At 34.2% G+C, this 17,604-nt stretch overlaps 2 protein-coding genes across 4 annotated transcripts in view; both read left to right on the forward strand.

Annotated features, from left to right (window-relative positions):
* The window catches only part of mRpS11 (mitochondrial ribosomal protein S11), a 101,472-nt gene extending 87,693 nt beyond the window's left edge, over window positions 1-13,779 (forward strand). The window contains exon 7 of the mRNA XM_090371221.1: window positions 12,435-13,779. The gene's annotated coding sequence lies outside the window, so the exon portion shown is untranslated. The remainder of the gene's footprint in view (window positions 1-12,434) is intronic.
* A 415-nt stretch (window positions 13,780-14,194) lies between these two features.
* Chd1 (chromodomain-helicase-DNA-binding protein 1) overlaps window positions 14,195-17,604 on the forward strand; it is a 606,282-nt gene continuing 602,872 nt past the window's right edge. For all 3 annotated transcript variants that reach the window (XM_090371234.1, XM_090371253.1, XM_090371245.1), the window contains exon 1: window positions 14,195-14,608. In XM_090371234.1, the coding sequence (XP_090227360.1) occupies window positions 14,600-14,608 (9 nt within the window). In that variant the 5' untranslated portion in view covers window positions 14,195-14,599. The remainder of the gene's footprint in view (window positions 14,609-17,604) is intronic.

A 17,604-nucleotide genomic window follows, 5' to 3' on the forward strand; every position in this document is an offset into this window, starting at 1 on the left:
GAGTGTCTCTCTCATGAGCCAAGAATTGGAAGCCTTTTAACGAATGTGTACCTAATGGAGGACATTGTGGTGTTTGCCATGGAGTCTCTCTCTCTCTACAATTTTATGTTCTATTGTGTGAAATTACATTTAGAAGCATTAGTTTAGTTGCTGTTTTCTGGACCATATATGTAACCATAAATCCAGGTTTTTTTTTTTTTTATGTGGTGTGATATGAACTGATGCAAAATGGTAATAATCCTTCCCATCTTGAAACCATAGCAGACCCAACACCACTCTCTGTCACCCAATTTGGTACTCTGGTCCACCTTGAAGTGTAACCATTTATGATAACCATGGTCTCCTAGCTTTTATCCATCTGCCAATTTAGTGTAAGATCTTAACAGTAACCTCAATGTTTTCCAGTTTGCAATAGCAGCCTTTAATGAGGGATGAAATTTAGTTTTATTATTTAAAAAAAATTTCTTGCATTCAACTGTTATGACATCATCATAGTAATTTTTCAGTTAGGTTAGGCATGACTGCCCCTTTACAAAAAATGTACTGGGTTCTTAATGGCCATACTATTTTGTTGAAATGATCCTGAATTACATACTTTTGTTTTTTTACATGCTTAGCATGGACATCTTAACCACTCCAGATTATTACATTGTTGTAATAATCTGGAGTGGTGACACCATTCTGAAGACACCACTCCAGATTATTACAACAATGTAATAATCTGGAGTGGTGTCTTCAGAATCCTTAAATTCCTATTATCCAAAAGAGAGCAGTCAGGTTAATTAATGATACCTGCATTCAGATTTACTCCACTGTTTATCATAAGCATTTGGTTTTTGCTGTATGCCATTATTACTCGTTTGCAAAATGGTTACCTTCATTGCATGCTTGATTGATGTGCATGCTTTTAGTTTGACTTTTAAAAGGTCACTGTCAAACTTAAGAGAACGCTAGCATTCCGAAATGTAGGGATTATTCTAATGTACAGTTAAAGATTTAAATTATGGTCCAACAGTGTAGTGATATTTGATTATCAGATTATTCATTCTTGCATTTCTTACCATGTCCTTCAACTCTCATTTTGAGTACACTCATTACATATTATAGACTTTCAAACTTTTATTTATAAAGTATAATATGAATTTTAAACAGCAGATATGTTTATTATTGCACTAAGATTTCAAAACTGCGATTCTGATCTATATTTTTATATATGCTTAATGTGTAATATGCCGACTCCGTTTCAACAGAACTATATTTTCTCAACTACAAAAAAAAAAAAAAACCTATTTTAGTTGAAGTGGAAAAATTTGTGTTCCCGTAGTTTGATGTTAATAGAGAGGGAGACTCAGTTGCCCGTTCAAACATACAGGAAAGTAACCAGTTACTCTAGAGGTTGGCAATCTGTGGCACTTGTATCAAAGTGCCAAAGTTGGAATGTGTGTGTGGTAATATTTGTTCAATAAGGTATTTTTGGAATTAATAGGTTCATGGTATTTGCTTGTTGTTCATGGTGTCATGCCTATAGTTTTTAAAATTTTAAATGAATTTTAAAAACCTTTACCTATGGTGTTTTTTTTTTTTTGTTAAGTATGATAGAGATGGTAAATATGCAGGAGTACTGTACATATTTTTTATTTTCAGTTTTATATTCAATTTTAATTATTAAACAGGCATTGGTGAAGTTTGTAACTGAAAAAATTTAAAGAAAAACTATTGTTGTTAAAGTGATAAACTGGAACATTTTAGCATGCTTTTCATTACAGTTGACTTTTGGTCAATGTTACAATTCATAAAGTATGCATTTCTAAAAAAATTGTCCACCTTTGCAACTTTGGCATTCAATTTACATACACAACACTCCCCATATTTAATGGTGTTCAACACTAATGTCTGCATTCCACTTTATATTTGGTTAGGTCTATCATTATTGCAACAATGAAGAATTTTTTTTTTTTTTTTTAGTATTGTGGTCTTCATGCAGGATTTTTCTTGGCACTTCTGTAGCCAGATGCGAAGGAGCAGCAGTGCGTAGCACACACTTCTTGATTAGACTGGGGTTCGAGCCCGTCACCACCAAATACAGAGGATGCGGAAAGGTCAGGGAATGACCATCGCATATTCCCGGAGCAATATGGCCTTAGTTGCTAATGCTCCTAAAAACCAAATAACAACAACAACAGCAGGATTCTTTATATACAATATATATGGCAAGTTTTGTATAAAGTGGATAGTGTGTAAGCAGTTCCTGAATTAAAATGAACCACTCCACTAGGTATGATTTATATAGCAGTGCCTATTAGATTGGGCACTGTTAGTAAGAAAGTTCCAGGATATCATAATGCCACCCGTAAGCATTATTATTACTGGATTTTATTTAGTGGAAAAGAAAGGACTGTTTTAAGAGATGGGGTTATCCTGTGAAGTCATTTGCTTCCTTTTAGGGTCTTTTAATAAAACTAAAGCAGTGCTGCTAAGGTATTTTGGAAATATAAGCTGAACTCACTATGCCAAAGTGTTTTCTGATTTTGTTAGAAATGTGATTGTAAAATTTGATTCCACTTTAGCTGTACTACTAGACAACAAGTAAATCTCTAAATAACACTTGTTGCTAATATTACTTTTTCTGTTGAGCATCAAATAATGCAAGATGCATAAAGATGATGTTTTAGCATATGTTTCACAAGATGTCAACCTTAGTATCATAGCTCTGTCATACTTTCATTTGGCAGTGGGCTTCACAAGTTCTTTGCCCATAGAGGAACTGTATTGTTTGGGTTGATGCAACTTTGGCATTCAATTTACATGAGAATCCAGAATTTTTGTTAAGAATTTATGGATCAGTGAATTATCAATAGTCGGCATTATTGAACTTCAAAAATTCTAATCAAACTGTATCCCTAATCTGCCCTAATTCTTCCTATTTCAGTGACAGCACTCACAGCAATTTGCAACAATTGTGGATGAGTGGCTGATTTGTTCTGTTAATGTAGTTATGAAACGTTCTAAAACAATGCTTCCATTGTTTTAGAGCTCCACGACAAGTATGCTAAGGTGAATTGGATTTTGTGGACTAATCTCATGGTCATCAAGATTGCTGTCTATAAGATTTTTATTGTGGAGATACTTAAAGAACATAGTTTAGATGACAAGGTGTGATCAGAAAGTTTCGGACCCCCCCTAAATGAAAAACCCAAACACGAGAAGTATTAGAACCTATAGTACTTAGTACTGTGCATGGGTTTGAAGGTTGAGAAGATGAAAGAAGATATTTCGTTGACATTAGACTTGAACATCTGTAGATTGTAATTTTCAGGAAATACATACAAAGGAAGGTTGTTCCAGAAAATGGAAGTTGAATGAATAATTGAGGAAGATGAAAAGTTGGTTCTGCGAGTTTGAAGTTGGACAGTAAAAGGATGTTGAATGGTTGTGGCACATTCAGACTGCTTTGGAAGAAAGAGTGGGAATTATAGAAGCCAATTCAGAAGAACAGTGCCCATGGAAGTATCTATAGAAAAGGCATGCAGCAGAACCAGAACGTCTATGAGACAGAGAATAAGAATAGGAGCAAAAGAATCATTCTTGCAAGATATAAGACAGGACTGAGTTTTAGAAGGATTGAAATTAACTAAGTTATCGTAGCCCCATTGAAGAAATACCTGGAGATCGGCATTTAAAGAATTGGTAGTGGATATTTGAGAAGTTCGAAGCTGTTTGTGCAGGGCAAGGTTTCTCAAATTGGAAGGTGGAATGCAATGTGCTCTCATCAGCAAAACTATGTATAGGATTTCCAGGCAGTGGAAGGTCAATTAATATACAAGAGGAGAAGAGTTGGAGAAAGAACTGAACCTTGGTTAACACCATAATTAGTGGAGAAGTTAGACAGAGACCATCTACCATAACTCTCAGTGAGCAGTCAGAGAGAAAACTGGGTAACCAATTACAAAAAACAGTAGACAGACCATAAGATGGAAACTTATCAGAATCACGATCAGAATGCTTTGAAATGTCGAAAGCAATTTTTTGAGTTTTCCAAACTTTTCCATTGATTTTGTTCATATATGAGTAACATACACCAGTATGTTGACACTGACTGAATCCATACTGGTAATTGTTGATCAAATGGATGGTTTCCTAGTTAGTTTGAGTTGGCAGTTTTATAGATTTCTCCATTTAGAAAGAGCAGAAGTAAGTGCAATGGGACAAAAATTGGATGGGAGGGATTTATCACCCTTTTCTAGGAACTGGCTGGATACGAGCAAATTTTCAAGTAGAAGGGAAAAACACCTTTCAAATAACAAAATGAAGAAAGGCGACACAGAACAGGAATAAGTTCAGGAGCACAGGTTTTAAGAACTAGTGGAGAAATACCATCGGGACCTGCAGCTTATTTAGCATCGATTTATCAAAATCTTTCTGACCGAAGACCACATGAGGCATTGAATGGAGTGTACTGGGAATTGTGGGAGGTGGTTTACCAAGCTCATCAATACACAAGATGGAAGTTAAATAGGATTCTAGCAAGTGTGCTTAATTTTTGGCTTAAGTGGCAATAAACCATGTGGTTTTGCCAGAGGTGGGAACAGGGATTGGCAGAAGTTGCGGCCAATAAATATGAGCATTCTGGTCTCTTTCGTAGTAAACTTGCTTGTCCAAATGGTAGCGAAGCATTCTGGTCTCTTTCATAAGAGATCAGAATGCTTGGCTACCATTTGGACAAGAAGCAAGTTTTCTATAATTAATCTGTTCAAAATCTAGTTTGGACTGATTAATAACTGCTTTACAATTGTTGCGAGTTTTGGTGTAGACAGAAAATGAATGTGGATGTGTGTAAACAAGCGAATTATGATATGTAACATTCTTCTCTTAAACAGCCTTAGCACATTTATTGGTAAACCAAGGTTTAGATAAAGATGAGAGTTCAAGGTGGAGTGTGGAATAAAGGATTCCACAGTCCACAATTTTTAAATCCTACATTTTTTTCAGTTTGCTCTGATAAAAGCCTTAAATTTGGATTTCACCAAAGCAAATTGGCAGTCCACATGAAAGTCAAAGGAAAATCATTTCCCTTTGATTTTGGTGAAAGTAAATAAATTATGATTATCAGTTTGCATAAACAATAAACCTTAGTATTTAACTGTTCATTGTTTTGTTTGTAAAATCTTCTTTGATATTGCACATGCAAATTATTTTCTGCTGTGGCCGAAGTACTGTGTATTAGTCACTTGGAATATAGTAATATGCTACCTAGGCAACGTTTAGGGGATAGGAGATATCCCTCATATCACTTAAAAATTTAAAAAGTGAATGGAGCAGAGAATTATCATTGCTTGCCTTTACGCATCGTCCAATTATCACTGTTGTGATGTTCGAACAGTGGGAATTGAGTGTGCAGGGCATTGTCATGATGCAATCATGAATACTCTACTGCTCACTTTTCTGGTTTTTTCCCCCCAAACAGCATTGCATAATTGCCATAGAACTGCCTCTGTAGCCAAGTGGTCAGGAGCAGGAGTGCAGTAACACATGCTCCTTGAGTACACAGTAAGTCTCTGACTGCTGAATAGTCAGTCAGTCTGCCAACCTGGACTTCGACTGCCATGGTAGATTATGGTCCATTTCATTTCTCTCAACATGAATTGTTGGGGAGGCTTCCATCCTTCAGTGGTTTGATAATGGCTGTAGGTTTTTTTTTTTTTGTTTAGTATTCCTGATTTACTCTTTGATCACATGGGACCAATTCAGTGCCTTGTGACGAGGGTATATTTCCTGTTCATTAAAGATTATTGGTAAAAGTGTGAAAGGGGAAATAATGAGAATTTTCTGGTTCATTTGCTTTTCTGATTTGAAAGAAAGGTGTGGTTGAGATATATCTGCCATCCCTGCAAGGTTGCCTGTGTTATATGTATCAAATACGTTACATAAACAACCTTTTGGGGGATAGTAGATATGCCCCCCATACTGTAGGCAGAGATGGGGGAAACTGGGGGTTTCCCCCATCAGACAACTAACAGAACACGGCTGTTGGAAAATTGAATCATTGATGTAGAACACATTTCAATATTTTGGACTTTTATTAGTTTGCTTTGGTAAAAGCCTGAAATTTAATCCTGTAAATTTGAATTGGTGAATCCTAGGATTTACCAGATTTCGAGTTTTTACAGTAATATATGACACTGATTCCAGTGCTTCTGGAAGCAGGAAGCATTCATGTCAGACTTCTGGAATTGATAATCATTCCAGTGTCACGTTCTCAATTTCCCTAGTCATTCCAAAACTGTGACCTTTCAAGGGGATATTAAACTTTGGCAGGAAGGGAATCAAAAGGAGTTATCTTGTACAGCAGATAGGGGTTATTCGTAGTGGCATTTTACAGGAAATTCTCGAATTGAAAGTGCTGAGTGTGCGGAGGTATTGTCATGATGCAAGCCATTCCAACAGCCCACTTTTACTGCTGTTTTTTCCAAGCAGCACTGCATAATCGCCATCGAACTGTTTTGTATTATTCCTGGTTCATTTTTTGACCACGTGGGACAAATTCATAGTGAATAATGCCTTATGAAAGGGGGGGGGAAGGTCAGGATGATATTCAGATTTTATGGAGGAAACTCGTTTTCCTTTGAAAGGACTAGGCATTTGTTTCATGTTTGTAGTTATGCATCCATAATTTGACACCAGTAAGGATAGAAGAAAGAGTATGAGACAGCAGTAGCATGTCAGTGAAAATCCTGAAATGTGAGAACTTGCCATTCTCTGTTCATCAACAATTTAACCCCAGGGGGCTCACATCTGGTGAGTATGGGCTTGGCAGACCCAAGGTCCTGAGCTGGATATCATCTTGGTGATTCCCTTCTACTTCTCTCTCTCTCTCGGTAATTCAGAAAATTTTTTTTTGGCTAATTTATTATTAGCTGTATGGTGCAAGGAAGCCTCAGGCTTCCTTGCACCATATAGCTAATAATAATAATAATCACTGAGAATGAACACTGGTCACAGTATGTAAGGCACAGGTTTGGCTGAAATGCATTGCATTTGCAAAATTTTGTATTTAAATTTATCAATTTAAAAACCCATAACGAATATCATTAATACTGGCAACTTTATGGATAGTTAAATGCTGATATAATATGATATATCATGAATAGGAGTGATTGAATCATTGGTTTTTGAATCTCCAAGGTGGCCAGAGTGAGGATCACCTTCGACAGGCAAGTGGCCTCTTTTTAAACTTTTCTGACTGAAAAAGTTTTCAAACAACAACACATCAGCATCATCTCCAAAAGATACTTTTAAGATTCTGTGCTCTTTTTTTTTTTTTTTTTTTGCTAATTAGAAATAAATTTTTATACAAATTGAATACACAATAAAACTGCTCATTTTAAAATGCAAGAAAACACCTATTCAGTGTGTATTAATTCAGACTGATGCAGATGTGGGTGATTTGTGTGTTACATGTTTCAGTGAGTCAAAACTCACAACAAGGCTTCAATTTTTTTTTTTTTTTTTTTTTTTTAGTACAAAGCCAATTCCTGAACTTTATGCTTATACCTCGTGTATCACCAGAAAACCTGCAGGATTTGGAAAGATAATTATAATGAAAGGGCAAATAGCTGTGACAGATTCCATATTGTTTTGCAGTAGCTGTTCATGGATACAATATAAAATATACATTGCAAATTGGATTATCTTGCACTGTAGTCCATATTCCTTAACAGTTTTACCACATCCATTGATTCTTTGAACCACTGTGCAGTTGAAAGAATCAATGGGGGTGTGTGTAGTAATGAAATTCGTTTAGAATTCTGAATATTTTAATTGATAAATACCACATTTATATTCTTCATATCTGCTGTAGTTGCTTTCCTAGATCTAAAAGCTTACACTGCATTTGTCAGAAGCTCTTGTTCATGAAATACATAAAATATGTTTGGGACTTCACCTATTTGATTGAGATCTAAAACTCTGCAATTGACTTCACAACGGTAATCTGGAAACTCGCTTATTTCACCAAAGGGAGCCCCAGCTGTCACCATTCTAAGAGTAAGTTTTAGAAGATGATTGCTGCCCAAATGATCACCACCCACTGTGTGAAATATTTATTGAATTATGTAATTTTGTGTTTTCTATGCTTTCAAGAGTTATCCCAAATGTAATATCAGTGTCAATACAGTTATTGGAATCAAATTATAGTCCTCAGTATAATCCCTCTGGTGTAGGTCCTTCATTCCTGTTATTGGAATGAGCCATGCCACTCTTGTTAAGTTGTCAGATGCATTACTCTGAAATCATCTGGAACTAATATAAGGACTGAAATGTTTGAGAAAGAACATCCCTTCCATACTGTTATCACACTTTAATTCAGAATTTGTTACCTTATGAAGTTTTTGTATTATTGTTTGAAGATGTGGACACTAGATATCAAGGTTCAAGCTTTTAAGAAATTTCTGGGTATAATTGTTTTGGTGAAAATTCTTGCATTACACAGCTGAAACAATTATCCTCTGAACTGATAGGTTACTGTGATGATGTCAGTATCATAAACACTGGAAATCTAAGAGTATGTGAGAATTCACTTTGTTGTATAGTAATAATGTGCCTTGTGGATTCAAAGCACTTATAAATACCAAATCCCAGCTGAGTGTTAGTGGAATTTATTTAAAATTAGGGGACAAAACTAAATACTTGGTTATGGTTATATGCTGACAAGGTAGTAATATACAGCTGAGAATTTAAATTTTATATTTGTTGCTGTGTTTATTCAAGAGGCCTTGGCTACTGTTGGGGGCATGCTGTGCATGAGATTGTGCATTGTCATGTGGTTCATGATATTGCATGCATTGTCATGCATCACACCAGACCTCTTTATCAACAAATGCATTGAAGACTTTCCTGTACTCCTGACTGTGCACACCTGACTATATTTTCGAGCATTTAAAGGGAGAATCAGTGGGCATCTTCCCATTAGATGAAGTCAGCTAGTGGGAAGTGATGCCCACAGATTGATTGATATGTTATCAGGATGCATATTTCTATGGCTGTGAACTTGAACAATTAACAAGTACCTGAAAAAAGTGTGACAACTTTGTAAAGAAATAGTTTAAGGATTTATCTTTATCAGTAACATATGTACTTCAATGTAAGCTATTTGTACTTGGAAACAAAAAGAAACTGTACGTTGACTTCTCCTAGATTCATATGCCATGCATTAATTAAGCTTTCTACTCACTTTGCTTGTACGGCTCACAGTGACAGCCCCATTATTAAGCATTCTGATGATTTATTGCATGATTGGCTTGTACCAGCTGACCAACAAGTGTTTCATTAATGTTCTTGTGTGCTTGACTGAGTGGCAGGTCCTGAGTAGATCATGCTTCCCCTGTTAACTTCTTATGCTGTTAGAAAACTGTGGCACATTTCAAGTGGAAGCTCCCTTTATTAACTCATGGAAGCCACCTTATGGCTTCCATGTGTTAATAAATGTTTATTGGTGGTTTACTCTTTTCCCTTAAAAATTGCACTATTCCATGTTGAGTGCATTTGGATATATTCATATTGTTTACATCTTGCAAATGATAGCATATTCTCACTTCATGTTCATAATATGACACCTATACTTTAGTCTTTTGTGCACTTATATAGTCTGCAGATGTAGTCATTCATTCTGTGCATATCCTAATTTAGACACAAACAACTTGTTTGAGGGTGACCCATCCTGGCCTACCAGTATCTCAGAATGACTATTTCATTAAAGTGATGAGGGTTGTTTCCTATGGATGGACTTTGATTTTAAATGTCAGTTTCAAGATTCATTAGGAGCATCTATATTCCTCTTAAGTAGAAGAATGCCTTTCAGTTTCATAAGAGGGTTAGCAACTGTTGTACAGTGGTAGGAAATTAATTTTGTGGGTATTTGCCTTTTTGTGAAATGATAACAGTTGTAGTTCTTGCACTGGGTTGGGTACCTGCTGGCTATCTGCAGTACAGTTCAGGTCTTCAGTAATATTGCAGTTCACTGGTTGGGTGCAGTTCCAGATTTTGAATGTAAATGAATTTAATACAGTAATACCAAAAATTAATATATTAACATATTATTTTTTTGTTCTAAATAACATTATTTGCTAAATTATCAGGTGTGTGTTGAACTTTTATTGTATGATTTGAATTACAACACTACCGATATCTTTAAAAATAGATTTTTCAAATTTTTCCTTTTTTCAATTTCCGAATTATCTTTATGTTATTTTTGTTATTATATAGCACATTAATATCTAAGGCCGTATTGAACTTCTGATTATGAAATTTGCTCTCACTGTTTCAATTAGAAATTGAACAACACAAAAAATGAAATCTTTCAATACAAAACTGAAAGAAGAACATAGTGAAAGGTTTCCTGAAAATTGCATCTGAAAAGAACACTTTTTCTGATCATATATCTATGAAGTGTCTGCATTTTCATTTTTTAATGTTTATGAAAATTACTTTTACAAGGTGTATATTCATATCATATAGGTAATAAAGATTAAATATGGATATAAAGATTTGATTTGAAATTTTATTGTACATGGGCTGTGATATGCCAAGTCCAGGGACATGAAGATATAAAATTGAGTATACAGTAAAATTAAGAAAAAAATTAGCATTTAGAGTTTGAAATTGTGTGTTGAGGTGGGGGGGAATATGGTGTTGTAGCCCTTTCATTGTGAATGTAATTGTAGTTCTAAGTGATCTGCATAAATTACACAGTATCATCCTGGTCAATATGGTAGGTAACATTTTAGGTTATACAGTTATGTTTGGTTTTTGCAAGTACATTGCTCTTCTCTGTTAGAGAATGGGAGGAATTTCTTGCCATTGCTGCCAACAGCACAGCAAGTGGAGGACTAATCAAAGAATAAATACAGCTGAACTTGAAGACCTTTGATGTTCTGTTTCCAAGCAGGCAATCTGCAAAAAATTTTTTGTAAAATGTATAATATGAATGTTTCGATTTCTTCCCCCCCTTTCCTCAATTCAGTTTTTTTTATATATATTATATACAGTAATCAATATTATTGATTGATTTATTTTAATTTGAAGTAGCTATTACATTATTACTGGCATGTCAATACAAATTTTATGATGTTTTTGTGGCTTGTGTGCCTAATACATTGCCCTCTCCCCACATATTTTAACCTTCCAGCATAGTTGTAGCTTCTTCACATATCACACCCATTCCTCTAAAATGTCATTGGCTTAGATGGTGATAAGGCATTAAAACCCTGAACAGGGAAACATCAAACCAACTAAAATGCTATTCATGAAAATATGTTATTGGTTTTGATGTGAGGTGGCAGTGATGGATAATTCATTTCTTCTTCATGGTACAATAAAGCGAATCCTTGAATATTTTAGAGCATATTTATTTCGGAATATCCTCTACTGACATCACTAATGGATGACCTCTAGACCTTGGACCATGCAATATTTATACACTACATATTGCATGTTGAAACAGCATTCCTTACTTTTGAATACCCTTACTCCAGATGAAAGCTTAAGGAAGCTTTGAATTCATTGGGGTTCTCACGTTCAATTTTTATGTACATGTAATTTTTTTTGAGTTATCTGAGCTGATAGTTTTTCCTTCATTTTGAAACTATTTCTCACCAGTAGCTCATACAGTGATGATAATGATATCTCAGTGTTGCAGTGTTTCTCAAACTTATTGTAACAGTATTGTAGTTCCTATCGTAAAAGGTAAAGTGCAGCCATTATCAACCCACTGCAGGATGGAAGCCTCCTCAACAATTCATGCTGAGGGGAAAATGGACCATAATCTGCCACGCTGGTCCATTGCGGATTGGCAGATAGACCGTATTCAGCAGTCGGGCTTGAACCCCAGTCTACTCAAAGAGTGTGTGCTACTGCACTCATGCTCCTGACCACTCGGCTACAGAGGCCTCTTCTGAACTGCATCTTATCTTTTCTTTACCAGTGGGGTAAATTTTCTTTATCAATGGGGTAAAGGAATCCAGCACACTACTGGGTGTGCTGGAGGAATCCCAGGGTTCTTGTACTGAACCCCTTTTTTAAAAAAAAAAAAAAAAAAAATGTAAAATTTGATAAAAAAAAAATTTAATAGGATTTTTTAACTGGGATCACCTTAGCTGGAATCTTTGGCATGCCCTTTGTTCACAGATTGGCAGCATACCCCTAGGCACACCCTACAGGTTTGAGGTGCCTTACAGATATTGTAGACTGCATGATACTGCGGTCAACAATATGGCATTTGACCACTGCTTGCACACGTGCAGGCATTACTTTTGGGATAACTCATAGGTAATAATGGGTATTATTTTGCATTTATGTTGATGTTGTTTAAAACTAATGTTTGCACATATTACAAAATGGCACATTGCATTCTTGTTCTTTCTTTTTTTTTTATTTTTCAGGCGTAGAATTTAGCAATCTATGATCTACACTCATTATCTCAGGATTCAACATGGTGTAATCAACCTCATCCACCATTGTTTGTCATTGTTATATAGTGTGGATCTTGCTGAATATCTGTTACTAGTTAAAGTTATAAATAATTCTATGCAAAAGGCAGTTGAACATCATAGTTTTAAATTATAGAACCCTTCAGGCATTTGCAACTTAAAACAAGCACTTCTTGGTTGCCAGCCTTCTGTTTACAACTGATTAAACGCATGCTTTGATGCTATTTTTTATTATTATTTTTAAAACTATCATAATATCACCTGTCTATATACTTGTATATTCTTGCCTAATTACATTTTTATGCTCCTGTGGTAATTTTTCTTTCCTGTTATTTATCGACTTTTTATTTGCTGCAATCATTTTAAGCTTCCATTCTGTTTACAATTTTTGTTAATTGGGTGTTTTCCCATAATTCTTATTTTGTGATTCCTGAATTCAGTTGTGGGTCAACTGCTGCTAAAAGTGGATGAAAATTAAAATCTCTTTTCACTGTGTTGATGTTGGTTTGTTGCCGATAATTTTTTTTCATATTGTGGCTACTACATTTTCCCTATGATAGCTGGACAGGTATTTCAAACGAATGGAGGGGTGAAATGGAAGTTTTTTTTTTTTTGGCTGATGCTGCATAAGCTTGCTTTATAATTCCCTACTTACCAAAAGCTGTTAGCTCTTAGCCCATCCAAGTGCCACAGGGCTATTGTAATATTTTTCATTATTTTGCAATATGCTTTCAGCCTTCTTTCTACCAGCTAGCTCAAGAATCCATCTGTGTACCCATCTTGAATGTCTGTAATTTGTTGATAATGATGTGGTGGTTAGTCAGTCACTCATCTGATGAGATAATTTTGACATGGCATGGTAAAGGACTCTCCCAGGTCTTTTATGCACGACCCCATGTATCAATATTGTATATATGTCAAGGCCTTAGTTTGTAATGTGCTGCAACTCAGTTTGCTCTAGCCAATTAGAGATATGTGAATGTTTAACTGACCTGTCCATCTGATTTTTATTTTGGTTGACTGCTTTTTTTTGTGTCACAAATCTGAATTCTTCCATGTCATTGGCATATTCGTTTTTGATTATTTCATTTGTACTAGCTAGGTCCATTCAGATGGATAGCATATGATGTCCAGCTGCCTATTCATCTTGTTTTCACTGCCATTTTATAAAATATAATGGAATAATCTCATAATTACTTAGATAGTTGAACTTATATGTACAATTCTGAAGTATTATCTTATGTAACGTTTCCTTGTCACCTGTATATTATATGGAAATAAACTTTTCTTGAATCAATTTGAGAGTATTAATTCATTAAGACACACAGTGGGATTATATACTGGAATTAATACAGCGTAGTATACTAGCTATTTCAAGGGGAGTTAAATACGAAATGGCTTCTACAATCTGTAGAACATGCAGTTTAACAATAACATATAGAATTCAACATTATTTATTATATTTATTTAAAAGAAAAGAAGAAATGAGACTTATTTCAGTGCAGCAACTCTAATAAGGTGCTACTGAAAACCCACTTGGAATTGCAATTATTACTATTAGTATGTATGCAATATTGGGAAATTTAACTGGTTAAGACTTGCACAATTTAGAAATAACGCCAGTCAATGCGATCGCGCGTGTCGCCTCGAGATACTCTGTAACGTCATTGCTAGGACCGAGAGTAAGTGAGGAAGAAAGCAATCATGGCGGTCATCGCAATGCTGAGTGTTGTTTCAGGTTCCTCGGATAGCTCGCAGTACGCAGTGTTACCCTACTGATTATTCAACATTCTCTAGTTTCTCTGATACTCTGGTGAAGTTTATTATATAGCCAGAACCAAATTATAATATTTAATGCGAAATGTAGCGAAACTTCTGCTATGGAGATCGAGGAAGTTGCTTCGTATCATGCGCCATTATGGAACATCCTTAGAGTTACGTGCCCTCCATCTTGAAAGCGGAACGGTACCTATCTGCTAATCACATTGTTGTGCACTTTTTTAGTTATTAATTGATGAGATATTTAGGAAAAATAAATTTTAAAGCACGGTGGTTTCTAATAATTACCCTGATACAAATATATATAGTGTTAAAGGAGATACTTATCAAGATCAACAATGGATAAGGTAAGTGTGTTAACAGGTACTGCAATGTTTATTTCGATGAAAATAATTTATTTTTTTAAAAAGCCAATTGATATAGGATTGTCATTTCATTTTTTTGTGTCATCGTTATTTGATATTTACGGAATGTTCGAGTAATACAAGCATAAATATCGTTGTAGTAACCCTAAGTTATCTTCCATGAATAAGTGAGTTTATGCATCAAAATATTAATATTGACATTTTATTTTCATTTTAAATTTGTTATTTGAAATTTCTTTTCGGTTTATTCTAAAGATACGACATCTCGAGTAAATATTAACAGCGTTAGACTGGGCAACGAAATTGATGTTGGAACGTTTTAAAAATGAATACCTACATCTTACCCATAGCACATGCTGTCAAGTCTTAAGATTAAACACTGAAAACATTATATAATTGAAAGTGTTTCATGATGATGAATGCTCTAGGTTAGTCTAACAACATGTATCTTTTACCCCAACCCCAAAATTGGATATTTTGATGGGGACCCATTTTTAATATAAAACTGTTTTCTTAGGGTATCCTGGCAAATATAATGTACTTGGATAGGCTAAGGTTTTATTCTGATAGGTTTGTATTGCTTGAGTAGCTTGAACAAGTGTTCTCTTTCTCTTAATCACTCTTCTTGTTAAAGTTTGGTTTTGTAAATCCACTTATTTTTATAAGGACATTATTTTAGATATCTTGCAATTGGAGCAGTGTCTGTAACTTGTATTTGCAAAAGTGTTATGGTAAACAAAGTATGATATCTGAACATGTATAATACTAATGTTGAACTTAGTGGTGTCAGAGAATGCAGGATTTTGGTGTGTTGTATTGTTTTTTTTTTGTTAATAGTAATGAAATCCAGTTATTGCTTTAAACTGTGAAGCTTTTCACTATCATTACTACTAGGTACTAAAAGTAGCATTATTCAGCTGATAGAATAAAATTGTTCCTTGTATATTTCTAATTTTATATGAAACAGTGACTAGCTTTTTTCTGTTTTCTTATGTTGTTGTAATCTGATATGTTAAGGATAACTTCAAATGAAAACAGAAACTTGAGCTTTATAAACAGTGAGGAGAAATTTTGGCTGCTGTATGAATATACAGATACTTTTGATTTTTATTTTTAGCTGTACCTGGAATTGGTACATATAAGATACCATTCTCACAAAATTCAAAATGTGGAATAATTAGCACACTGTTATTGCTTAATATAAACAGTTTAATAATTATTGGTTGAAATGTGCTTTTGTTAAGAATCATCTCACTGACATACATATTTAAGATTATCAATCTGGACTTCACTGTTTTGTTACAGTTTGTTTTAACTGAAGTATTAGTGCATTATTTTTCCATCAAGTTTCTGTTAATTACATAATGGATGTTAATGAACAGCACTGTTGTACCAGGGATTGAACTAATAGCATGCCATTAGAACATTAATATCAACAGTCATTTACAGTAATAGGTTGAAAGTTTTATTAATATATGATTAACATTTATTTTACCAAGTTTTACTTTGTTGTGACAATGTTAGGTTATTTAATAATGAGTGTGGGGGGGGGGGTGCTATTGTTCAGCAGGACCCCATTCAGTTTTGCTGTATTTAAAATAATTTTTAAAAATAAAAGTATCAGCTAAGTGATTGTAACTTGTGCATAGCTGCCTTTTTATATATTTTTGAATGGTTATTGTGGTTTTTAATATTCAGGTTGGCATTTATTTGATAGTTTGCTTTAATTTTGGTATATTAAACTGTACATTTATTTTAAAATTTCTGGAAAAATAACTTCATATGAATATTAATTTTGAGTACATAGTGACAGATCCAAGTTTCTGTCTCTCCAGCAGGGATTGTCGTACATCAGCAGGATGCATTTCTTGCAACATAGAACAATATACTCAGAGGATATTATTTCCCTGTTGCATATTCTTGTGAACACAGAGGCATAGTGTTACCTTTCAAGTTCTGATTTTCCTGTTCCACCCCCCAAACTTCCTTGGGGGACATTCCTCAGTTTGTGTAAACCAATATTTTGTTTTATATACTGAATTGTTAATATTGTTCTTGGATTTTTTTCCTTAAAAATGGACAAAGTGATAAAGTTTTTGTTTAGCTACCCTTTAGTGCAGTGGTTTTCGACCTTTTTTTAATAACTGCACCCCTAAATAATTTATTTTATTTTGTGACACCCCTACTCAATTTTCTGCCTATTAGATCCGATTCTCTCTCTCATTTATATATATATATATATATATTAAAAAAATAAACTAAATTACAATTCATTTCCTAATTATATATAATAATTTTATTCTTTAACATGATACTGTACATAATTTTTATAATGAAAAAATATATAAATAAAAAAAAAGTTAAGTAACTTAAACCCCAAATCATGTGGCACCTCGGTTGAAAACCACTGCTTTAATGTCTTCCCAGAAATGAAAGGTGTTACACTTTGCTCCTATGAATATGATAAGGTTTTGAGCAATATATAAAATTATTTTTATACTAGTTTACCTTAGTGAAAATAGTATAATTTTTAGGTACCTGAGTTTGTTTTACAAATTTAAAATTTTTTATAAAATTAAGTAGTGGGGGAGGGGTTTATTTGCCTCTTCTTTTCCCTTTTAAGCATATTGCTTGTTGGGTTTAGGATAATCTTTCTGTTACCTTTTTGGTCTTCCTCTTCATTTGCCTTTGGATCTACACTTCATTTATATATTTTGTTTCAGCCATTTTCCATGCTGTATTTTGTTTGTTTTTTTCTCTCTCTCTCTCCCATTTCTTGATTCCTATTAAGTAACACTAATTAATAGGTTGTAGTTTGTATTGTGTGCTGAGTTTCTTATTTTTTACTCAATGTTTTTCATTTCTGTAGTTTATTTTATTTTTGCTGTACCTCTTTGTCTCAGGTGCATACATTATTATAGGTCTTCAGTTTTTATCTATTTTCACTGTAGCATTCTGATTGTGTTTAAATTGTCTTA

Source organism: Mastigoproctus giganteus, chromosome 1 (assembly GCF_048544385.1).
Source record: "Mastigoproctus giganteus isolate SK-2022 chromosome 1, ASM4854438v1, whole genome shotgun sequence".
In the NCBI taxonomy this organism is placed as follows: Eukaryota; Metazoa; Arthropoda; class Arachnida; order Uropygi; family Thelyphonidae; genus Mastigoproctus; species Mastigoproctus giganteus.